The sequence below is a fragment of the Lethenteron reissneri genome, chromosome 31 (genome assembly GCF_015708825.2).
Source record: "Lethenteron reissneri isolate LAM-NWPU_2019-01 chromosome 31, ASM1570882v1, whole genome shotgun sequence".
In the NCBI taxonomy this organism is placed as follows: Eukaryota; Metazoa; Chordata; class Hyperoartia; order Petromyzontiformes; family Petromyzontidae; genus Lethenteron; species Lethenteron reissneri.
The window spans coordinates 3,346,110-3,372,170 of NC_083809.1; the positions used below are offsets into that span (position 1 = coordinate 3,346,110).

Here is a 26,061-nt window from a genome sequence, read left to right on the forward strand (position 1 = left end):
CGGTGGCGCAGCGGTCAGCGCGTTGCGCTACGAAGCCCGGCGACCCGGGTTCGATTCCAGCTCGCGGCCAACCACCGCTGACGATTATCTGCACCGGTCGTGAGCCTCCCCTAGGTCGACTCGACCTCAAATGAGTACCTGGTGCGGTGTGTAAACATCGCCAGGCGTGGTGCTGGCCACCCACCCCCTCGTGTGCAGTTCCGGCCTTAATAGGTGCTCGCCAACAGCACTGGCCCCAACAGTCTGTTAAAGGCTATACGGGGGATCTTTGTCTTTGTTTGTTTAAATGCGCGCCGTCCGCCACTGTGGTGCTGCGATCCGTGCGACCCCCCCCCCCCCTCGTGCCCCCCCCCCTCGCTCGCTTGAATAGCGTCGAGGTGGCCTTGAACGTCACTGGCAGCATTGCGAGCTACGGGGTGAGGGTAGGGGGGGGGGTGACATGACAATGATGTATTGTCAAGCAGTTCTCCCGCTTTTTTTCTGCTTGCTGAGCTACTTAAAACAGAGAGAGGAAATGCTTTGGCTGGCAACACAGAGTTGTCGTTAGCCGTGCCGACCGACAAGACCTCGCCGCTAAAGAGCAGCCGCTCCGGGCAACGTTTTCTTTTTGTAATTTCCAATGATTTCAAGAGGACGCCACCCACACGCAATGAAGAAGGCCTTTAGCTGTATCCAGACTCTTACCTTTTTTTGCGTTGAATGGGTGGGTGGGCCCCCCGAGGTGGGGTGGGGGTGTTGTGGGGGTGGGGGGGGGGGCCCCCCGGGTGGCCCCCCCCTAATATGTCATGACGGTTCCTGCCGGATTTGTTTGACCCAGCCTGACCCTGCTGATTGTGACCTAGAAGGTCTGAACCTGTCCAGGGTGTGATTGCTTAAACAAATGCATCTTGACAACATTGGTAATAATCGGTCTGGAACGCCAATAAATAGAATGATGGAGGAAAATATTTTGTTATTTATATGTGGAGAGACCGGATGGAGTTCCGCTTGTGCAATGTTTGTTTGCCTTCGCTTGTAGCTGGGGTGGATTGACTGAAAATATTTACCTCTTTCGTCAGTTGACAAACACCGCCTCGTAAGATGCAAACACTTACATAAGAAGCCAACCGGTTGTGTGATGGACCAGGCTTCAGATGTGAGAGAGAGAGAAGGCAAAGACATTGCGAGACCAGACCACCGTTTGCAATGTTGGTGTCTCAATTTTTTCAACAAAAGATTACGCATATGTTTACGTATCAGAGGTCGCAAACGGGTTTTGATTCCTTACCCATTACCGTACCCGGCCGCACCAGGGTCGCAAACGGGTAGCCGGGTATCGGGTAGGGTACGGGTATCGGGTACCCGGTTGCGACCTCTGTTACGTATACTGTCCGTCGAATATTTTCAGATCTATAGCAAATTCAAGCGATCAGTTCCCCCCCTGCATAAGTAGATCGCAAAAAAAATCATTTTCTCTAACCTATTGTAGTAAAACAACTTAAGCTTTCGAATTTTCTGTTTCCGATGACGCTCGCTCGTTTTCGTGTAATGAGGAGAAATTCCAGTTTTAAAACCCTTGCGGGGGGACTGCAGTGTGTGCTGGAACGGCCTGCACAAGCAGAATTCACAGAACTACTTCTGAAAGACCATTGGAACCTCGTTTGCCAGTAAAAAATATGATAATTGTCCGAGACAGCTTAACTTAGAGCCTAGCCTCACATGGGTTGGACCAGATGACGCCAAAAGGCGCACAACTCAAAGACAATGCACCATCAGAGTATGAGAGCTCGGAGTAAGCATTTACACCATTGGAACCTTATTTGCCAGTAAAAAATATGATAATACTTCTGAAAGCTTTATGAGTGACATTTTTATATCCGCTCAGTAGCCCTGCTACAGATCAAAATACCTTCATTGCACGGCAGTCAAATCCACAGTGTTCATTCATTAAGCTGGAATATAGTAGCCAGATTTAATTGAACATGACGGAAGTAACTGTGCGGTCACTGGTGACGAGGCCGCCGAGTGCCCGGTTTGTGAACCTGGTGATCTGAGTGAGTTTGATTCCTGCTCATGGCCAACATGGGTGGAACATTTATGAACAAGTCCTGGCTTGGACCTCACCAAAGTCAATTCAGCCTTAAATGATTCCTTGGTGCAGTGTGTAAACATGACGAAGGGTGCGAGTGACCTTAATCGCACCACACCACCTCGTGTGACGTGCCGGCCTTCACAGGTGCTCGTTTCACAGGACAAGCCCCAACGGTTTGTTAAGGCAAATACGGAGGATCTTTGTATTTGCCAAAGCGTGTACCCGTGCGGTTTGTGTCCACAATGACACAAAAGCCCTGAAGTGTTGATGCTCCGTTGCGTAAAACACGACCATGCACACAAGATATTGAAATGATAGATCTGGTCATAAATGGTAAACCATGTTGGCTTACAAATGTGACTTTTGTTCGTCGTTGTTTACAGCGTTTAAGTCCATCATGTCTCGCCCTACAGTGCAGATACAAAAAAAACTGAAGTTGCCTGGCGAGCGTTGGTTACTGAAAGATTTGTGACTGGCTGAGATAAGTGGTACGAGATTCAACTCGCCTATGCCACTAGTTCCGACTGCAGTACAAACCAACTGTAGGTGAAACCCTCACCTAGTTGTACAATACTGCTGAAGGATACTCCTCATTCTCTTGTAAAATAGCTGGGAAACTGGCCAGTCGTGATCATTCATGCAACAAATCATAATGAATTCAAATTAAACAGAATCGCTGATGCATAATTAATGAAGCTACACGCGAGATGTCGGAAGTTTGGAACCGATCGTAGATGGAAACAATTTGGCCAGTAATATAACTTTTGTTTACAGTCATTTCCAACATTGTAGTCTATAATGTCTTAACGTAAAATATAACAAACAACTGGAGTGGTCTGGCCAGCGTTGGTTCGAGAAAGATTTGCACCTTGGCCAAGATTTGCGTCACGAGAGCTTTAGGTGGGCGCCATGGTGGCGAGACGTTAACTGCCTCGCCTGGTATACAGGAGGTCGTGGGTTCGATCCTGACCCCGATGCCTGCTGTATATATGGAGTTTGCATGTTCTCCATGTTCTCCCTGTGGTAGCGTGGATTTTTCTCCAGGTCCTCCAGTTTTTCCCTCCACATTTAGAATCGACATCACGCGTTTCGAGTATTTGGCTGTTAGAAATTTCCACGCGATAAGCCACGCCGTTGAGCTATCATTTGTGGCCTGGTCCCTTTTGAAAAATAGCTATATAGCTCGGTGGGCCTTATGTGGTAAATAAAAAAAAAGTAGTGTATAGGTGAGTTTTAGGCATCCATTTATCACGACTCAAATCTGCGTTAGCGCCGTTGCGGTTTGCGATTGCGATCCAAATCCACGGAGATTGAAACCTCTCCCCCCCCCCCACCCATTGCTCGCGCCCCCCCTCGCCATGCATCACGAACAATAAATAGTTCCGGATTCGCATCATTTCTCGAAAGCCCTGCCAACATGCCTGCATGTGTTTGATGCGGGTGCTAAGTCTGTTGCTGTTGTCGCTACTGTGCACACGGCGGTGTCAGGTGGATTTTACAGTGCTCCTTCCCGTCGTGCCGCTTATAAATGATTCAAAATGATTCACGCGGCCGGGCGGGCGGGCGGGGGAGTGACGCCAGGAGCAACGGGAGTCGTGGATGAAAGTGGGACGACGGGCACGGTTTGCTTTATAAGAGGATTCCTGAGCCCCTTTGGTCGTTGAAGCCAGGGAGACACCCCCCCCACCCGTCCTCCCCCATCGAGTGATAGAACATCCTCTGAGTGGGATAAATTTACAGCTCCCTTATCTGGGAAACCAGGACATGGCTCACTTCTTGGGAGAGCAGCGGGTCTCGCAGTCATGATGGGGAATTCAACCCCTGGCGACGGTTAAGTCAGCCCTCTTGTTATCATCATCATCGTCACCACCGCCATCTTTCTGGAGTCGGTCAAGGGGCCTCAACAGTAGTTGGAGTTCATCTTCATGGTTCTTTCGGTAAGGTCACGTAGAATGGAAATAATAAAATAATAAAAATCAAACATAATAAAATAATTCTCAAGACGTTTTGGCCACAACGCAAGGAGCCGTCCTCAGGTGGAGAACAGGTCTGTCGAGAAGACAGAGTCTGAATGACACACCCCAGGCTTGGAGCGTCTATATAATCTGGGATGGAGGGGGGAAGAGCGCCTTGACCTGTTCTCCACCTGAGGACGGCTGCTTGCGTTGTGGCCGAAACGTCGTGAGAATTATTTTATTATGTTTTATTTTTATTATTTTATTATTTCCATTCTACGTGACTTTACCGAAAGAACCAAGAAGATGAATCCCTGCAGTCACGAAAGCTTTAAATCGAAGTTGTAGAAGTTGTTGGTAAATATTTAATGTATATCACGTTCATCGTCCACTGCTGGATGAAAGTCCCCCCCATACTGTGTGGGTCACGGGGGCTGTGTGACCATACTTCACCACTCGGCTCAGTGCTGATTGATGCAGGGTGAGGCCCAAGACCCATTCGGATTTCGCTCCGCACTGATGTTAGCTTTGGCTGGTAATGAACACTGGGGAATCACTCGGTTTATAGTGCAAAGGTAGATAATTCTGGATTCCAGTCCCAATAGGTTTACATACTACACTCAAGCAATAGCCATTTCTTGATTGTACTCATGATTACCCACATCCAACCGGTTGTGTCCGGGTCAGCGACCCAGAAAGTAATTCACGCATCCGGCACACCACACCCAGTTTACACCTCACTGTGGCTGTGGATAATTGTCATGTGCCTACTCGCGTTTACCAATGACCTGTTTACTATTAAGTGAGACAATAGGCCACATCGCTCGAGTGACTGACATGTACGTCTGAAATCGTGGCATGGCCTGATAAAAAAGGTAAGAGTGCAGCCCTGAAATTACTTGTCTGCTAGCAGATGGGGTCCTCATCTTGAGGGCGCTCTAAAGATCGCCTTCAGAGGGTATCTTGGCCTACTCTACAACGCTGACCCGATGTCTTTAAAGAGTTGGGAGTACCCAGATTGTACCCCACCGCAAACAACCTGCCGATTGACTAACTGGTGTGCCCATTTATTCTCTGGGGTGAACAGAGGTAGTGGGGTGGGAATTGGAAATAAACTTGCCCATTGTTTCAACTGCCACGCCAGGAGATTTGAACACGCAGCCTCTGGAATGCAAGTGCAGTGTCCTGCCCACTATTATGCTGCTGTGGCCCAGCATCCTTTACCCTCGCCCAGGTGAAAAATAACAACACCCGACAACATTGACGATAAAATTCGGCGATGGGACCGTGAGAGGGTGGCCCAGTCGCATGGGTGGCGCCATCGTGCTGAGATGCTAACTACCTCGCCTGGTATGCAGGAGGTCGTGGGTTCGATCCCGACCCTGACGCCTGCTGTATATTTGGACTTTGCCTGTTCTCGCCGTGGTTACATGGATTTTTCTCCGGGTCCTTGGATTTTTCTCTCCAGATTTAGAATCGACGTGCGATTGGAGTATTTGTCTGTTATAAATTTCCACATGATGAGCAACTTCGTTGGGCCCAGTGAGGCCTTACCTGGTAAAATGAATATAATTATAGTTTAAATAGTTCTAGGTTTGCTTCCACGAGAGGCCCCTCACGGCCCTCAGACAGGATTGTTGCTGCGCACCGCCCGACACAAATACGTGACCTTCTGGGCATGCGGGCGGAGCGACGCGTTTTTTTTTTAACTGCCGAGACAAAAGGCAGTGGTGATGAAAAGCCTGCTCGCCCGAAAAAAAATGTATAAAGGGGAGGGGGGGGGAGACAGAGGGAAAAAAACACACAAACACAAGGAAAATAATATATGGCGCTCATGGTGCTGGCCACGCGGCAACGGGAGGGGAGATGGTGGGGGGGAGCTTCTGTGGCCGGGTAATGGGGAGGATTTGTAAGTGAAGGGCCCGAGTGGTAACCGGTAATGGTTGGAAGGGAGCGGTGTCAGGTGAAGTGTATCTGGATCTAATTTGCGCTCGCATGTGTTTGCGAGTATGGTATATTCTGTTTCGTTAGAGATAGTGTCCCGTACTTTTGCTGTCCGGATTTAAAAAAAAACGCATATGGAAAAAAAATCTCTCTCTCGTCTTTATTACGCAGTATAAAATAATATGTTTTTATTTTCGATATTATGATGGGATATCTGCTCGGTTGATTCCAGGTGGTGATGGAAAGGGAGCGGAGACAACTCTTGACAACTGAAATGTATGCATGTTGAACTTCTTTCGGAACCGTATGGAGCCAAGCGTGCGGAGGTGCTGAGAGAACAGGCGAATTAACCGTTGTAGTTGGTGTGAACCCGGCGACCCGAGTTCAAATCCCCGCCGCAGCCAACATTGCAGTCGTCGCTGTATCGTGGTGTCCGCCGTTTTCCCAGCGTCGCAGCAATCGTGACGGAGTTACCTTTGTCTCTGTTTCGACTAAAACCTTGTGACACGGCTGCGCCTGTCGTCGTTGTGCTGTGGTGTTAGTTATTGTGTGTTGTTGTTGTTGTGTTGTTGTGGAGGTGGTTGGTGTTTGGGTTATTGTCGTCCTGAACGAGTTGCTTGTCTCCGCATCGCAGTGTTGCCGATTTTAGGTATTGCTGCTTTTTTGTGTTCAGTTTGTTGTCCTTCCCCCCCCCGCACCTCCGATTAGCACCGTTGGCTACGTACGGTGCAAAAGAATAAGTTCTACATACATCGCAACGTCGCCCGCCGGACTATTGTGGCCTCTGTCGCCGCTATTTCACTTTGCTTGCGGTATTGTTGTGGCGGTTGCGTGGAGGCGTCATCGTGACGGGATTTCCTCCGTTCCCGCCCCCCCCCCCTCCGATGGCGCAGGACGCGAGCCACCCCGTGCTGGTGCAGTACCTGCAGCACGCCGACGGCGGGATCCTCGACTCCGACGACCGCCTCTGCGACATCTGCGATGACAAGGACAAGGTAACGTGCCGCCCCACGTGCACCCCCCCCCCCCCCCTCGCACCGGTTCACGAGTCGGCCTTGGAGAGGCCTCAGCAGGGCCACGTCGCCCCCCCCCCCCCCCCCCCCGGTCGTGACCACACGTCGTGAAGCAACAAAGATTCTGCCGATTGGAAACTTCAAACCTGGCGAAGGATAACGTCAGAGCCGTGTCAGGTTTGTTTGAGTGGTGAAATTTTTTAAAGTGGATGGTAGTCGGGACACAGTGTTATAGATGTGGAAGAAGATACCCTCCAAAGGTTGTTGGTTGTGTGCACGTCCTAATGTTACGCGTCTGGAAGTGAATGCATCACTATGCCACCGCAAACAATTGCAGGAGAGTGCTTTGAAAAATAGTGGTCAGTTCAATCACTTCACTTTGACTTCCAAGTTCTATTTGAAAAAATATCTAAACGTGCCGGTTTACCCAGAATGACTCTCGTAACTTTAAAAGCTTACGTTTCAAGAAAGTGACCAGGTCACTTTGCCCCCACCCTCCCACGGCAGCTTTTAACGGAGCAATGCGACGTCGCATTTTAGTTTTCGCAGGGATTTCCTCTGTCGGTGACGTAACTCGGATGTTTGTGGGATCGCCGCTAAATCTTCCCCCACACGGAGCGGTGTGGCCTTTCAAACGGCCAAATTCCTGCGCTCGAGTCGAGTGTGGTTTGGGAGGACAAAAGCTCGGCCCACGTGTCCTGCGGTTCGAGGGTGGTGAACTTTTTTTGCACGACACTCGCAAGCACAACCCCCGGTTCTAAACCTTCGTCAAAGCTCGCACGAGAGTGGGACACATGCCAAGGAAAAAAAACAATTCGGCAATCAAAAATGAAGGTGAAGGCGGCAATCCCTGCGAGTTGCTTTCTCGTGCCGCCGCTGGCGAAAGGACCGCCACTAGAGGGAGCTCTGGAGAGCTCCAAGCCCCCGCCCCCCGCTAGAGGTTATTTTGGCGGCCTACTCTTCCACGCTGGCCAAGACGATTTGGCAGAGTTGGGAGTACGCTACCAGCCGATCGACTGACGGATTGCGCCCAGCCCAGTGCCACTGACTGTTGCAAACACGGCAGCGTACCCGTGTAGTCGTAAATATCCCGGTGGGAAAAAATTGCTTCTGATGAGTTAGAAACGATAAATGCCCCTCCCTTGATCGTTTTTTAGAAACAGAAAACCTTCATAGTTTGCATGCTTCACCCGAGCTCAGCAGTTTTGGAATAACTGGCTTTTCCAGCCTTTGCTGTCTTTGTCGATGGAGCTAAGTGTGTGCGTGTGTGGTTGGGGGGATGAAAAGAAGAAACATTTTTGCTCTCTCAGTGAAATATGAAACAACCAGAAATATAAATAAGCAGGTATGGGCACGCACGTGTGCGTTTAATCACCAATAAAGAAGTGACGCGAACAAATACCATGTGTGTGTGTGTGAGTGTAGGGTTCCTTTTCTGAATTTTGCCCTTTCATTTTCTGAAATTAATAATACAAGGAAAGACCTGTAAATCTCACTAATTAAGTGCAGAAGCAGATCTTTGTGCTGTGTGTGTGTCTTCAGTCATTAGTAACTGGGCTGAGACCATCAAATCATGGTGCAGCTGAGAACCCCAGATTTTAAATCCAGAGTCGCCCAGCGGTGCCAGCTCGGCACTTTTTGACGTCCACGATTTCTGAACGGGTTATTGTGCTGTGACTTCGCTGTCTCGCACAGACGGACTCCCGCCCGCCCGCCTGCCCGCCAGCTGAAATCCACACCTCCGAAACCAAAGCAGTGCGCGCGTGTGCACTCCGGTGTGTGCGAGACAGACGGGGAAACATTTTTACGCTTCAAAATTTTTATGAAAGCCTCCTCTCTCTTTCTCTTTCTCGCCGCTCCACCAGACGTGAAACCCGGCCTCCGTAACCCCTCGGCTGTAACTTTATTTCCGTTGGCTGCTGACCGCGCCGAATTTTTCTCGTGGAATAACACGGCAATTCGGGAGCCGAACAAGTTTGGGGCCAGAGCCAACGTTTCCACGATCGTTTCCTGTTGGGTGCACGGCACGTGGCTCGGCGTGGCTGTGGGGAGGCGTCGCCGAGAATTCAACCCCCAGCCCCCTACCCCTCCCCTTCGTTATTGCGCCGTTTGTAGGTCCAGTGATGTGGTGCTGTGCTCGCCTTTAACCCAGCGGTAGTCGTATAAATTAGACACGGTGTGCGTGACGCCCCCAAGCAGCTGGTGGCCGGTGAGGTGGTGCCGCCTCTAGAGACGTGGAACGGGAGGATGATGTTTGGGCAATCCTCAAAGGCAATCTTTGCCAAGCTGTAGGTTTGGTGCATCGATTTCTGCTGTTTCAAAGACAGGAATTCCGTTTTCTACGTGGTTTTCTTTAATATGCCAATCGGCTAAACATCCCAATGCGTGGCCCTTCTATAAAAAGACCCTCAATCCTTTGGTTGATAAATAAATGTCATAATGATTAAATCTTGACTTAAAGCATAATTATTAATGTAAGCTGACACCTTTTTAAGGGCACGACTTGTTGAGCCACAGACACGTCATGGCTGAGGTAGAAAACAAACGATTAAAGGATGGCTTTGTCAGTGGTGTGTAAGCACAAACAAAAAAACAGATCACATTTGCTATTAACGCTGCCTTACAATAGGATAATATATAATCGGCTGACATTTCTGGCAGTGGCCGTTCTGAAGAGCATAAAGAGATTGTTGGCAGTGAGATTATCTGACTTATAACCGTAGATTGCATTTTGCACTTAGAACATCCATTGCTTAATTTTTTTCTTAAATCTACAGCCATTTTAAAATAGCGAACGCTGGGCATCTGGCCTCCAAAATGCAGGAAACTTCCCTCTGTGCACACTCAGTGCAACGTGGTGACGATGACAAAGTCATCAACGTCAATCCTGTTCAATCCCGCTGTTGAAATATTCCTTGGATCTGGCACACCACCGCATCCAGTATGCCGTCGCTCTGCTTGTGGCTTCAAATCAGTCGTATGCCATCACCTCCAGTCTTAACAGCGACCCAAAAGATTTTCGGTGAGAAATGACGCCTGGAATCTGTCGATTTGATATCTTTTTTTACTTTGATCAATCAATTAAATAAATAAATACAAGTTCCTCTATTTGCATGTAGCTTTGTGAGATGTGTTTTCCGAGGTCGCTGTCCTCAGGTAGACCTGGATGGATGAATCGATCATCTGGATATTTGACAGTCGAGAGGGCCCCCTTTGCTTTCACCAAGGGTGGGCTTTTATTTGTCTGTTTGTGAATTTTGACCTTGGGGGGGGGGGGGGGGAGCGAACAGGGCTGTTGGCCGCGTTTGTCGTGGGAGAGGCTCGCTTTTTTTGCCGGAGCGAGGCGGAGGGGCCCGTTGACCGGCGGGGTGGGGGGGGCGCCTGCCAGGCGGTTTGCTTCCTGCCACCGGGCACCAACCGCGGGGTCGCCAGCGGGGACCGAGTGAACGGCGGCTCGCGCAGAAGCCGTCGGAGCATTTGTGTAGTCGTGCCGCGTCTCCCCCACCGCCCGCCCCCCCCCGGAGTGACAGGCGAAATGCGTGAAACTAAAAATACGGCGAACAATTTCCAGCCTCCCACCGCCTATATAAATCTCTCGCAATCCAATTGGAGGGGGGGGGGGGCAGCACCAAGCCAGGTAATACAATGAAAGAGGTTTTCCTTTCTTTTATTTGATTTATTGGGTTGTTTTTTTACGACGTGTTTTTGTTTCTCTGTTGTAAATGTGGTTTATTTATTTTTCTATTTCCCCCCCTCCCTCCCGTGTTTCCATTGCTTACAGCGCTACTAACGTATGCTTTGGCTATTGTCCAGTGTGTACGGTAGCGGTTGACAGCGAAGTTTATTCATCTGTTTCGATTTAAAGCTTTCGTGACTGCAGGGATTCATCTTCTTGTTTCTTTCGGTAAAGTCACGTAGAAAGGAAGTAATAAAATAATAAAAATAAAACATAATAAAACAATTCTCACGACGTTTCGGCTACAACGCAAGCAGCCGTCTTCAGGTGAAGAATGAGACACTACCAAACTAGGAGCTTATATATAAGCTGCATTGGGGGTTGAAGAGCGCCTTAACAAGGCGCTCTTCAACCCCCAATGCAGCTTATATATAAGCTCCTAGTTTGGTAGTGTCTCATTCTTCACCTGAAGACGGCTGCTTGCGTTGTAGCCGAAACGTCGTGAGAATTGTTTTATTATGTTTTATTTTTATTATTTTATTACTTCCTTTCTACGTGACTTTACCGAAAGAAACAAGAAGATTTATTCATCTGGTTAATGTAGTTTAAGAAATTCTTCTAAGTTGTTAAATAAAACTCAACCTTATTATTTATTTCTAGTTGTAAACGTGAATGTATTTGTGCATACATTTTTCCTTGCATTTCCACGCAGATTCTAAGGGTACCCAATCTGTCCACGTACCTCCAAACCTACCCACAATGCACCACCCTGCCCGCTGTCCCGCAATCTCACTCCCTATTCAATGGACGTATTTGCTCGATGCGTCAAGGGAGACTAAACCGTTTTTAGGTATTGCAGACCCATTATCGCCTCCTTTCACACGCACACATATTAATTATTCACAACGATAATATTGAACTGAATATATGGATAATTTATAAACCACCCTACCAAAAGTTAACAAGCTCGATTTATTGAAGTTTTTGTCCGATGAGGCCCCATTTCAGTCGGATCCCAGCAAACACAAATGGATATTAAATGAAACTACACAAACACCACGTTTGATGACGACGATGAATTTTGTTGAAAAAAATGTTACTTCACATATTTGAATCCTGAATTAATGAGGAGCCCCACACCCCTTCCCCTGCACCCAACCCGAGGCCAGCGCCTTCTTCCGTTGGCGCCACCCAAACACCTGGGTGTCTCCTACCACCGTTTCTTGTCTTCCTCGTCTCCCCACCCCCTCGTCGTGCCAAAACCAACACCCTACTGCCCGCCTCATCCCCACGGAGACAATGGCTAGTTTGATCATCCGGCCTTTTGGCCTGTGGCAGCCTCTTTTTCTTGCCTGCCCAGGCTATGAGGCATGTCAGAAATGGTAATCATTTTCACGATGGCTACATTCGACGTGCGGGTAAAAACATACAAATAAATCCGTCTTAGTCGTAACTCGGTCTTATAATAGAAAGGTATGCACAGCGCCGCGATCGCCGTGTTCTATTCCTGCATACGGCAATGTGTTCACGAGCTAAATACCGATATTGAGGTTTGCTAGCTACGACAAGAGGGCTTCAGGGAGAGAGTTTGTGCGGTTTTTGCTTTTCCTATTCCGCTGAATGCGCGTCGACTACAGTGGGCTACTATATGGTCCGTAGTTTTGGGTTGCATGGCCACTTGTGGCTCGCCTTCAATTCCCCCAATCGAAGGGAGATGTGGACACGTTCTGCTGCGGTTCAGAGACGGCAGCCTTCCCGCAGTGGCCCACCTGTTACGTGGTTTCACGTGACCTTAAACATAACTTCACGGCGTCATCTCGGCAAATGCTTCGGGCAGTGGGCCCTTGGAGAGTGATTGTATGAAAGACTTTCCAAACAATGCAACCTGCTAGGTGCTTGAGCCGTGGGGCGACCAGGCGATGATGGCAGGTATTGCCTCGGATTCTTGAATCCATCTTTGCATAGCTTTGCTCTGAAAACGAATTCATACATTTGGTAAAATCCATACCTCGTCGAAAAGTGTTGAGATTCAGTGAGGCTTTCCTGTGTACGGTATTTCAAAGAAAATACCTCTTATATAGCAGTGGTTAGACTTTTTTTGTCAATTATATTTGTGCTTGTGTAATGACCAAAAATGACCCCAAGCCAATGTGCTGCCTAACGGCTCGTTAGTAAAATAACCAAGGTCTCTGCTTGACCAAAAGATGTCTCCGATTGACCAAAAGAGACCTCCACAGGGATTGGTCGGGGAGGTAGGCTTAAAGACATTGGAGGAAAAATGTGTTTGAACGAAAATAGGGGATCCGTTAGGGAAGAAGGATGAGGATTGGCTGAAGGAAAAAAACAAGGACAGGAAAGTTTGAGAGACGGGGCTCGAAGAGGAGAAAAGGGAGGATCACGAAGAGTTAGGGACGTTTGAGTGAAGGGACGAGCTACAAAATTAAGAACCAAATTCAGGTCTTTAGTCATTGTGCCTCCAATAAAGTAGCTCCAAGTACTTCGTCGTCCGTGTCGTTTCACTTGTACTCCTGCATAAAAACATAAAAAATGGATTCCCCTTCATAGGCAGAAGGAATCGGACGCTCTTGAGCCTTGGACTTTTAATTTGGGCCGGGAGTGAAAAGCACGGATGGCAGGATTGGGGGAGGGAGTTCCAAACTTTTGGAGAAGGAGAGGAATCTATTCTTAACATCGAATCACAATGCAGAATCGTGACAATTATTTGAGGTACAATGGTGGCAAATCATTGTAGATGCACCGCATCCGCACAAACCATGGCAGATGCGGATAATGTTAAAATAACAAAAAACTCTCCAGGAGTGTCTGCGACTGTGGTCATCCAGAACAGAGACCTACAACGCATAACGACGCAATCCTCTTTCCACAAATATGAAGGAGACGTCGCAGCGATACACTCCGCTGCTTCCGACGCGGTTGTCTGGCTTGACCACCAGAACGCGAAATTGTCGCCGTTGCTGTGCATCTACATGAGCAGCCGTACGAAATCGGGAACATTCTACAGACCTGGACTGTGTGCGTGCGATAGTACCAGCAGGTGTCACCCTGTGCTCGTGGGCCTGGGGACATTTGTGCTTCCAGGAAGCTCTACGTTTGCATTTCAGTGGTCACTTGCAGTGTTTCACCACAAGGTGGCAGCACAGACCGTACGATATCAGGAGTGGCCTTTCTCTGTGCTATGAAGAAGGGCCCTTTTCTGAAACGTCGCTTGTTGTACATGTTTTTCTTTTCAGGCAGCAGTGTTATTGACGAATGTGCTGAGTTTTTTGTTTGTTCTTAATTATCCTTTTGCACCACTGCCAACGCAGCAGCAGCAGGATCACCAAAGAGTTGGTTTTGGGGGTGCCGTGGTGGCGGGATGTTAACTACCTCACCTGTATGCAGGAGGTCGTGGGTTTGATCATAACCCTGACGCCTACTCTATATTTGGAGTTTGCATGCTCTCCCCGTGGTCGTGTGTATTTTTCTCCGGGTCCTCCGGTTTTTCCCTACAAATTTAGATTCAACGTATTTGGCTGCTATACATTTCTAGATGATAAACCACTTCGTTGGGCTACGATTTATGGCCAGGTGGCTTCTGATAAAAGAGCTATATAGCTCAGTGGGCCTTACCTTGACGGTTAGCGCCGATTTATTTACATGTGTGGCAATTTGATCAGTCCATTGCTGGATGTGGCCCTGCTCCCCCACACCGAGTGGGTCATAGGGCGTGGGTTGGCGAAGGTGGTGGGCAGCTTAGAAGCGGGAGCATAGGAGTACAGCACAACGTTGGATTTTGCTGCACCGCCCTGTTATGCCTAAAATGTAGCCCTGCAGCTTATGACACACCCAAGCACTAGCCAGGTGCATTCTGGGTGACTTGGTCATAGACATAGAAATATAAGGCATGCGTTCGGTTAAATGGACTTGCTTGAAAGTTTAGTAAACTACAGTAATGTTTTTGTGAATGCCAGATGTACATTGCACCGTTGCTCAATGCTCCTTACCATTTCATGGGAGGCATTCAGTCTTAACAAACCATTAGCTAAGATTTACAAGTGCAGCCACCACAATAATGCATTGCCCTTTTGACCAGGCTTTCCCATAAACTGCAGGAAGCGCTTTTTTTTGTTCTTGCATGAACCCTGTGGCCTTGATAAAAACATAATAACGCAATTTACAATGTGCACAATATTTTTCACGGACATAAATAACCGCGACCATGGCGCAGGAGCTGAGCTCGGGGGCGCTTAAAAGCCAGGTGAGAGAAGTGCGGCCTCCTAAGTGTCCCTTAACAAGACGGTGGAGGTTGAACGCCGCTGCGAAAGTGCAGCGGGGGTCGATGACCAAGTTCCACGGAGAAACGACGCCTGCCAATGACTCTGCTGGTCCTCGGTGTCGAGAGGAGGTTGTGAGTCACCAAAGACATTGGCGGAGATGTAATTTTGTACCCCAACCCCCCTGCCCCCCCTCCTGTTTTTTGTTCTGCTGCGTCAGCTGATCGCGGTGTACGAGGAGCCGGGGATGGGAGCGTCTGATGAGAGCCCGGCACCCCAGAGGCGGAGCTTCGCGGAGGCCACGTCCCCACTGACCCCCCCATCCGACGCGTGGGCAGCGTCTGCCTTCCACCCGTACCGACCCGACCTGGGCCAGGGCAGCGTGACGCCGAGCAACCTGCCCAGTGGTCAGCAACAGCATCAGCAGCATCGCGGTTGTCATTATGATCATCAAGCAGGAGCAGCAGCAGCATCATTATCAGCATCAAGGAGCATTGTTATCACCATCATCATCATTAGCATCATCATCATTAGCATCATTGTTGCCATTATCATTAAGCAGGTGCAGCATCATCATCAGCCTCAAGCAGCATTGTTGTCACCATCACTGATAACATCATCGTATGATCATTGAAATTATAATTACCAGTCACAGCACTATCATCATTATCATCATCGTCATGAGTAGCAGTAGCAATATAATCAGCGTTTGATGTCATCATAAACAGCAGCATATATGCCGTCATTATGGTCACCATCAGCAAGTTACCGTGACCTTTGTCATCATTTACATTATCACGTTAACACAATCTTCATCATCAGCTTTATCAACAGTCAGAAGAGTATGACCATCATCATAAGCAGCAGCAACAGTATAATCGGCACCGTCGTTATCGGCAGCAGCACAGTGGCAGTATCATCGGCACCATCACCATCATCCTCGACTTGTCCGAGACTTGCACCCAGTGTAGATTTTCCCATCGCATGGCCTCTCTGGCCTTGTAGCCACACGGGGACGGTGGCACCCGTTGAGGAGAGAGGGGCGCCCTGGCTTCGCTCGGGAACAGCAGCTGGTTGTGAGATCTGATTTGAAGCACAATTTTGTAAAAATTACATTTCCCACAATTGCATTTGGTTGGGGTGGCCAATTTAGCCGCGCCGGTGTCACAGCCACTCCACGACAACTGAAGTGAAAAACTACGCCCCAAAATCTAGTGCTTGTCTGTTGCTTCTGAGGCTCCGATGGAAATTCCTCATTGCTATGGCAAGGACCAGTCTTCTCTTTAGCATGGTGACTGTTTTCTTCCCCCCCCCCCCCCCCAAGTTATATCTTGCAATGTCCTTTCTTTTTTACAAACACCCATTATATTTGCAACCTTCTTCGTACTCGTGTATTTTTCTACTGCGAAAGGCTTAAACGGGAACGTTTACCTTAGCGCTTAAGGCCAAAGTGAGTATCAGTACAACTCAAACAATACAATGACCTCTTACTGGAGGCCACTACGTTGCAACGCGATTCTGTGGAGCTAATGATTCAATTTATCTACTCGAGAGCCTTGCTCAGCCTCAAGATTCGTTTTTCGAGGAAAAGTCCTGCCGCATCGGGATGTTTGGCCAATTTCTACGAATGGGTGTTTTGGCTCCGAGAAACACCAGAGTGTCCCGAGAAAACCACCAAGCGTTTGAAATCACAATCAAAGCCGCACCGCAGAGAGATTCCAAAATCCACTGCTTTACTCCCGTCTCCTGGCTGTCTTCTATTCCCAAGCCCACAACACTTGTTTCGTATTCTCAGGCGGTACTCTCGTCCAAGTATGAAGGAGGCTCAAGCCTGCTTTGGCTTCCAGGATCTCACAAGAATCGGTGCTTTGGTTGTTAGTTGCATTACAGGCAAAGGAGGGAAGGACTCTCAAGAGGACTACATTATGGAGATTGATCAGTGGATCAGCTCTTGCTTGTACAGGTGATGGACCAAATAGATTGTGGTGCGTCAAAGAACCACGAGAGGGATGGTGAATGGCTTGGGGAATACTCAATCCAGCAGTGGATAGATCATGGCGGATGATATTGATGATGACAGTAAATACCATTCAGACAGAAGTATGTATACATAACCAGATGAGGTCCTATTGAGACGATGGGTCTTTTTTCTATACGAAGCTTCATATGGGTCAGTTAAGACGCATGGAAAATTTAGCAGCTGCTGGAAATCAAAATGTGAGTGCAGAACCCCCCCCCCGCAACCAGGTGGCCCGGTGAGTTCACATCCTGGCTGTGGGGCTGGCTGGCTAGCTCACCCCACAATCTCTACATGGTTGATGAAGTCAGCAGTGGTTGTCCTCTAGCCAGACTCGTCCCTGCCATAGGAATGAGGAATTTCCACCACTGGCCCCTGGGGCTGAAAACATGACATGACCACCGCACTGCGTCAATGCTCATTTGAGTAGAAAACCACGTGACTTTTTCACTTGACAATCTCTACACCCCCCCCTCCCCCTGGGCTCTGCATGTGACCTGCGTGCAGGATGTTGTTTGTATTAGCGTATTTTTTGAGGTCGGGGGGGGGGGGAATCACGGACGCGTGCGCCTGCCGCGCACGATCCACCGCCGGCCTTTGCCGTGTCTCCGTTTGGCCCGGGAGCGTGGCCGGCGTTCTTTGGAGCTTCCTTCCGTTTGCCGCGTTTTGAAAAATCTCCGAGCTTTTCCCGAGGACGGCTTAGCTCGGAAGAGAGCGGCGGCAGTGGCGGGAGGTGGTCTCGTTCGCAAATGAGGTTGGCGCGTGATGGATGTGAAATCCGGCGGGAGATGTAAACGGACCGTTGGAAGTCGCCTTCCTCCTCCATCTGCGCCCGATGGGGGTCAATGAGCGAGGTTGCCAATCGTCCGTAATTTTTGTTACGGACGAGTCAGAAAAAAATGTTGCCATTGTCGGTCATAAGTTAAGCAATGTTGTCTGTGAAATATGCGAGAGATGTTTTTTTTTAAATCGATTCACTGCTTTTATATTTTGCCTAAATAAGATGGGAGCTAAAAGTTTTTTCCAGTCACTGCCCCCCCTCCATTTTGCCACATTATGCGTAAGACCAATTTTAATGTTGATTAGCCTTTGTTTTATGCAGTCTATTGGTGACCGGGCTGACACCAATGAACGCCGCCACATGTGGGAATGCATTTTAATCACAGTAGGCTGGCCTGGGATTGATCACAGGGTCTCGCTAATGCCGGCTTGGCACTCTAACCTCTGAGCTACCCGGTCACCTTGAATTCAGGAAATAGATTCCCCCCCCCCCCCCAATGTTTTGCTGAATGGTGATGCCTCTAGTGGCTGCAGGGGTCACATCGTCAACTCTTCTAGGCTTAGGCTGGAAGGTGGCCAGAGTATAGCAGCAGAGCAATGGATCTTTGTATCTATCTTTGAGAGCTTTGAGTTGTTACACCATCAATATGCGTGTATTTTCTCCAAGTACTCCAGCATCTCATTTCACAAAGCTAAGAACCTCACTTCATCTAATTGGCTAAAACATCCCAATGCAGTAGTACCCTCCTCAAAGAAAAAAAAAATCACTTCTTAGACTCATCGGGGCTCTCCTGAATTGATAAAAGGCGTTCCAAAGATGAAATCAGAATACGATAACCTCAGTCGTAGGGTTTTTCAAACTTCAGAGCTTGACAGACCAGAGACCAACGCGACGGAATAAAAAAGAAAAGAAAAACAATCTCTGACAATATTTGGCGTAATCTGTAATCTTTCCCCAAACACCGAGAGAGGGATAACATTTAGCTCTGTGTCAATTGTCCAGGGGCTAGCGCCGCGTTGTTGTGTCAGACAACACCGCGGCGGCGGCGGCTCGGTTCGTCCTGGCCAGTGGTCGTAATGTCACTGTTTTCTTTTCATCGCTGTGGAAAAACACACGCAGGCACACACACACACATCGCCACGGACCTGCCCAGCTGGGTGTTTTGTTATTCACTTCTTCAGCTGATGGAATGGGATTGAATTTCTTATGTGGTTCCCAATGAAGAGAGAAACGCACGTGCTGTTCATTGGGGGGGGGGTGTGTTTGTGTGTGTCTTTGGAGTGTCGCGGGGAGTGGTGGTGGAGTGGGTTAGAGGCACCGCACTGTGATTTACCTCCCCCCCGCCCCCCAGTCACCTGAGCTCGATTCCTGGCCTGGCACAACACCATTGGCTCGGTATCTTGAGCTTGGCCTGGGCCGAAGAACAATACAAACAGATGAATGTGTCACAAGGCAATGCTTTTTACGTTAATCAGTGGAGCTAAAACAAAGAATCGATTAATTGATTCCGAAGCTAACGATAAATTCATCGATCACGTGTGTGAGAATCGATGTTCTCACAATCCAATATGTTGCACTTTATTTGTTTATACAACTCCAGCAGCTACTCGATGCAGCACGATTCACCACCGTGTTTAACAGAGAGCCAAGCCATACATTGAATCCGTAGGCCTGCACGGTGACAACTCGTATTTATATGCTTGCCGTGTAATCATGTTAATGAATTTACATCCTTCATATACATCCATCTTTCCTGTAATCAAGTCGCCCAGACTGCACCCGTTCTTGTCCGATCTTAGAAGCTAAGCAGAGTTGAACCTGGACAGTTATTGGATGGGCAACCAGCATGCACAGCAGGTTGCTATAGGCTGCTGCAGAACTACGTTTTTCCGCAGCATTAAAATCCACTGTTTTACTGTACCTCTATGTTTCCACGTTTATGCCCCCAGTCTTCACCAGTCCGCAATAACCGGCGCAGTAAAGCAGTGGTCAAATAAACCTCCCCTCCCCTCCCAGAAACAGAATATGTATTTATACTGGAGGAATCCGATGAGCTATGAAGCTCTTCTTCACAGATGTCCAAGCCATATGGTGCAGAGAGGACCTTCATCCAGCAGTGGATCGACATAGAGCTGCACAAGTGCTGCTGTTACATACATCTGAATTATAATATTTATGGGATCACTGTGGGGGTAGGTGGGGGTTGGACGGGCGGTGGTGGTCGTGGTGGGTAAACCATTCCACCCACAATAACGACGAGTCACTTGGCAGACGCCAAATTAATAATTCGAGCGTCCAGCAACGAGGACGCTTGCAGGCGGCCGTGACTCAGCTTGGCCCTTGGGCGCAACGGGTGACCTCTGAGGGGTGATAATTGAGGCAGCAGACCTGACCACTCTGATCGTGTTTCAAGGAGTCTCTTTATATATAAAAAAGTCGTGACCGTTCTCTGCCTTTCGAACATTTCTGTTCAAAATGTAAGCGTCTCCCCCAAGTGTTTTAAAATGCTCAAGATGCAACTTGTTTTCGTGTCAGGCAGTGAGCGTGGATGAATCTTTTGAGGATTATTTTTTCAAATCTCATGTTTGTCTTTGACGGTGGTTTCAAACGACTAAAACGTAAAAAATTAACGAGCCGAGGAATTTGGTAATCCCTGTTTATTGAAATATAAAACTTTGATGTCTTTTTTAACTTTGGCGTAAAACCGGTGTTCAGGATCGCAGCCAACAAAAATGTAACACGTGTGTTAAATAATTTAATATTTAAAAGAAAAGCAGTAATCCCTCACTTTGAAACTGCACACTAAATTATGTTTCACAAAATACATTTGAGAAATGTATTATTATGTTAAAAAACATACATTTCTAATGCAAATAGAGGGTCCCTTTTTGAAAACATGACCCAAAGTGAAATGTACAATGCAGCCTATACACTTAATACATTGCATCGTACATTGCAGCTCTCTTTCAATCCACTGCAGGATGACGGGCTCCCTATGCCATGTCGGTTGTGGAGGTTATTCGACCGTACTTCACCATGCCAATCAGTGCGTGGTGGCGGTGGTGGTGGAGACCTGAACCTAGCAACTGACCGCAGCTACCGTCAGGTGATATCCGAATCAATCCTGGACTTCCCCGTAGGTCGACTGCCTTAAACGAGTGCTTGGGCGCTGTACGTAAACGTCAGCGCTGGGGAGACAAAGGCGGCTGGGCATGGCGCTGGGCCCATCATCCTCTGAATGGCGTGCCGGCCTGCACAGCGGCCACTGATGCCAAACAGTTTTAAAAAAGTTTACACGAAGTGCGTGGGACAACGTTGTGTTTCGCTTGTGTGGCGATTTCAGGAGCAGCCGCGAGAATTCATCACAGCGTGGACCCCCACCGGCCTCCGGGGGAGCCTCCTACGCGTTGCGCCCCCCTCTTCGACGGGAGGGCAACCCCTCCGCCCCCCGGCGCCGCCCCCGGGATGGGCCCCGTGGGCCAGGATCGCGGGACTCCCAGCTGCGACGCTCGGGTACGACGCGTCGTCGACGGGTGCCGGGTTCAGTGGCGGCTCGGGACATTTCCACTTAGGCGGCGGGGGTTTTGTGAGTAACCTCAGAAAATCTGGTGTTCTAATTAATAAAAACATCGTCTAAAAACCTTGTTATTGGCCTTCCTGTGAAAGTCATATACCAACGATAGGCATTTATAAACAATACAAAAAAACACAACAAAGCACTAAAATGCTGTCCCCGTGGGCCTCAAGTCCACACTACACAACCCCTTTGACACTGCCAAAAGCCTAGAGCGTAGAGGCCGTGACCTGCTGTATTTGCACAGTGCAACCTTGCCTTGCGACATCGTCTCATCGCAACCATGGGCGCCTTTTTCACCGCCCTGAATGGGTCTCGAACGGCGTGGCTACAATGCGAAGCTAATCGCAGCGAACGAAGGGACATCTCTCACTCGGACGCCTTCACAGCTGCCCCGAGACCTCCCCGAGGCACAAATCAGATTGTGGTGTTGCAGCGGTTTTTCATATGAACAACTTAAAATGTTACCTTCATTAGGCAATTCACGTTGAAAATTTACGTTGGTGGGGTGGTGCCCCAACGCCCGCGCCGAGTGCACGGAACCGTGCCTGGTCGGGTTTTGGAAGGCCCCCCCCCCCCCCCCCCCCGACGCCGTGTGACTGCCGTGCATTGGAATACAGCGGCCGGCGCGGGCCGAGCGCTGAGGTCGCGCTCGCAAAGGTCGACGTACAGCCGTTGCCGTCCCTGTGCTCGCGAACGAAGCTCCGCGCTTGTGGTTGCACGGGCAGCCGTTGTCTCGTCGTCGCTTGGGCAAGCGATGGATTGGGCGGCGGTTGGCCTTTGTTTTGGCGGCTTTGGGGCTAATGTTGCAAAAACAACATTCCCAAAGCTGTGGACATACATACACACATATATATAATGTGACCACTTTTGGTTTCCAACAAAGTGGGTACTTTCTTTAAGAGCCCCAGAGGGATGGTGGGCTGACCTGCTCCCTGGATATGATTTTCAACACTCGCTTCTATGGCATAGCTTCCGGAATGATGCATTGCTTTAGCACGACACAGCTAGATATGCGCAACACTTTTGTTTTAAGAATAATGCTACTAATTGTCTTTTTGAGTGGTTTTTTTTAATAGAAAAGGGAATGTCTGGAAAAAAACGGACTTGCTCCACTACCTCCTGCAGGCAAACTTTCAATGTTACTATTGGAAGCACATCACCGTTTCGCTCTCACTCGAGTGACGATTTTATTAAAATTAACGGCAGTCACAAGGCTGCTATTGGGTGTCTCATGTACATGGTGGCACCATCTCCTGATGATCCACCAACACCTCCCACCTCGCCAGTTTCGGGATCGTAGCATATGCCACTCGAACTCGTCCACATCGATTGAACGTAACCTGTCCAGGTTTTTTTAAAGCTGTGTCCACGCTGCGGTGTGGCACAGGCTTAAGGAAGAACACTAACGTCGCGTACCCACCTTCTCTGATAAACAAAACAAAAATTGTGGCTTCTGGAAAACTGTGTTTAATCCGTAACAGCCCTGTCCAGGACCCTTGCGACTAATAGAAGTAAAAAAATCAATGAGGTTACGTGTTGTACATTTGCTATTCACACCGTTCTCTACAGCACAGATGCTATTTTAGGGGGCTATGTCTCACAGATTGGGTATCGTTTGCCAGTAGGTAGCGGTGTTTCTGTGTGGTTATACAAAATTAAGTTATTTCCTGTCAAATTTTGGAAATTTGGATTGTTGACGATGGCACGCACGGCCTGCTGCTTTCCGAAGAAAGTAAACGGAATCTTTAACGTCCACTGTGCGAAGCAGTCAGCGCGGAGTATTCATGGTTAAGCCACCCGCAGTATGAACCAGGGCGGCCGCTGGGCTCGAACCATGACCCTCCGCAACAAACTCCCGATGCGCCACCGCTGCGCCTCGTCACCACCCGATGAGACGCTAGCTTTCATCTTCTGCTCGCCGCTCAGATTTAAACCGAGAGAGGAATTCCCTTTGCCACTGCTGCTGCAACTGCTGCTGCCACTGCTACCGCCACCTCTGCTGCTGCCGCCGCCGCCACTGCTGCTGCTGCCGCCGCCGCCGCTGCTGCTGCTGCCGCTGCTGCTGCTGCCACTGTTGCTGCTGCTGCTGCCGCCGCCGCTGCAGCCGCCGCCACTGCTGCTGCCACTGCTGCTGCTGCCGCCGCTGCTGCTGCTGCCACTGTTGCTGCTGCCACTGCTGCTGCTGGGCAGCACGACACGGTTTAAGTAAACACGGCACTTGATTGGCAGTGGCAGACTGCGCACCTCCAGGAAGCGTGAAATTGTCAGTCCTGTGGAACACGGGCAAAAGATAACAAATCGCCTTCCGGTGCCACGGGTCCCAATGTTTTTTCAGGCGATCGCTTTTGTTTACAATACCTTTGTCCATATTACTTTTAGATTAAATGTAATACGCAAAAGAAATACAGCATGCATTTTTTGTTACCGCTTTAATGCGTGATATATCAAGACATTTAGTGAAAATTACTTTGACAAAACGGACTTATAGTATTTTATGGACAACATTTCATCGGGAAGTTTTAACGAAGCAGAGGTGTGGTGATTTCACTTATGGTTTGAAGTCGCGGTACAAGGAATTTGTGTTTGTACTCAATGTCAAATGTTCTTCATCCTTCCAGGCACGGTGCCCGGTGTCTCTTGAAAATGTAACTTTTGGTCTCAATGGATGCCCACTTGGTTATATATAAAGGATTTATTATTATTTCATCATTGATCTCACATCTACTGTCTGCTGTTTGGCATTATGTCTGACGTTTTGCTCCCGTGTGCTGGAGGGCTTCTTCAGGAACCTGGTCATAGTTTCTTCAACGAAATGTCCTGAAGTAGCTCTTAGTGCGTGGAGCAAGACGTCGGACATCGTGCAGAAACGGCGTGCGGTACAATCCAAGCACGCTTCGCAGAGCTGCACAACACAACCTGCGACAACCTTCGCACGAGGGATTTTATTATTACCACTCAATATATATGGTGTAAAGATATCTTTCGATTTGCAATGATTTGTGAGCAGCAATTAGTGTGGCGCGAGCATTGCGTGATGAGAGTGGTTCTCGGGAGTGGTCTGGAGCTTGTAACGCACTGCCTGTGACATAGCCACGTTTAGGCCACGTTTAGGCGTTCAACTCGGGATCTGTCATCGCATCATCTGCAGCTCTACCAATCCACTTCTCACGTTCCTCCAGCCTCTATTTAAAACCACTGCAGCCAATCGGAAGGGGCTTATGTGTGTTAAATTATTTATAGATAAATTGTATGATTCAAGCAGGGAGAGAGCATCAGGAATGGCTAACTGTGAAATATTAGTTTTTATATAACTTGATAATTATCATCTGTTATGCTTTATTTTATTTATTTTTTCTACCTACGTGACTTTACCGAAAGAACCAAAGAGTATGGTATGCAGGAGTTCGTGGGTTCGATCCCGACCCTGATGCCTGCTGTATATTTGGAGTTTGCATGTTCTCCTGTGGTCACGTGGATTTTTCTCTGGGTTCTCCGGTTTTTCCCTCCACCTTTAGAAACATGCGTTTAGATTATTTGGCTGCTTTAAATTTCCACGTGATAAGCCACTGTAATTTGTGGCCAGGTCGGGTCTGAACAAGCTCAGTGGGCCTTGCCTGGAAATATAAAAGAATCGTTGTAAATAGTTAAGTCATTTCACCCCCACGACCCGCACAGCGTGGGGAGGCCTTCTTCCAGCAGCTGATTGACACGTACCTGCGATGTATGTTTTGATTCCGTCAAAGAATCTCCACATGTGCTTGCTCAGAAAACAAGTAAGAAACATGCATACAAATGAATTCTGCACTGTGCTTTTTTATATAATTATCTGTATAGAAGCCAATGGTAGCAGCTGTCAAGGCAAAATACTTTGCATTTTTGCACAGTCCTTTTAGCACTGGTTTATGCCATCTTTGATACATCCAGGCCAGATTTCAATCAGCTATGTCCATAATAGCAGAACTTTATGACACTGTTTGGTACGTGTTGGGTCACCTTTACAGACAGACATACAGTCAGACAGAGCTCACCCCCTCAATGCTTTCAGGCTTAGTTGGAAAAGTGCTCAGAAGAGTAATTTAATTACGTGGAAGTCTTCACCCCGAGCGAACGCAATGTGCCATTTCGGTTAATGTGGTTTATCCGGCCCGAGAGTGCACGTGGGTGAATGAAGGCCATGTGGCAGAGTGAGGCCCTTTGGATCTTTGCGCATTTTGCCCTTTGAACTGCATGGCCCCTTTAACCTGGAATGTGTTCCCAGGTGAGTAATTATGGCCTTTCTCGAGTGTTTCCAAGACTAATCTAGTTTTAAGAAGGAAGTAAAGCGATAATAACAATCGCTGCACAGTGTCACGACTGGCATGATGACCTTGCAAAGGGCATTGCAGCTGGCTCATTGAATTTAAATGCAGCCGAACGTTTAATTTCGGGATTTTTGCACTATCTTTCAATGCAGTGGCTGAGAAAACAGCACACATTGTGATTAACCGTGTCAGTGCTCATACAGAAGCTGCTACGAGTTAATTAGTCGACAAACAAATCGGCCTCAATATACCCGATCAATCCCATTGGATCTCTCGTGCTAAGCAGTTTTAACCTGGCTAGGACTGGGACAGGAGACTTCCTGGGAATACCAGACATGGTACGCTAGGGCTGGAAGGTGATGAAGAGATGGCAGTAGAACAATGGATTCTTGTATCTGCCTGCGTGGAGCTTTTGAGTGTTGAGTTTTTTTCTCCCGAGTGCACCAGGGAAC

The 26,061-nt window shown here is 48.5% G+C and overlaps 1 protein-coding gene across 4 annotated transcripts in view; it reads left to right on the forward strand.

The window, feature by feature from the left end:
- The window catches only part of LOC133349680 (partitioning defective 3 homolog), a 101,448-nt gene that overhangs the window by 32,285 nt on the left and 43,102 nt on the right, over positions 1-26,061 (forward strand). For 2 of the 4 annotated variants that reach the window (XM_061563323.1, XM_061563324.1), the window contains exons 2-4: positions 6,864-6,965; positions 15,154-15,340; positions 21,075-21,244. In XM_061563323.1, the coding sequence (XP_061419307.1) occupies positions 6,864-6,965; positions 15,154-15,340; positions 21,075-21,244 (459 nt within the window). Of the gene's footprint in view, positions 1-6,196; positions 6,620-6,863; positions 6,966-7,077; positions 7,161-15,153; positions 15,341-21,074; positions 21,245-26,061 lie in introns of those variants that run through there. The other 2 variants (XM_061563325.1, XM_061563326.1) reach the window with 2 other exon arrangements.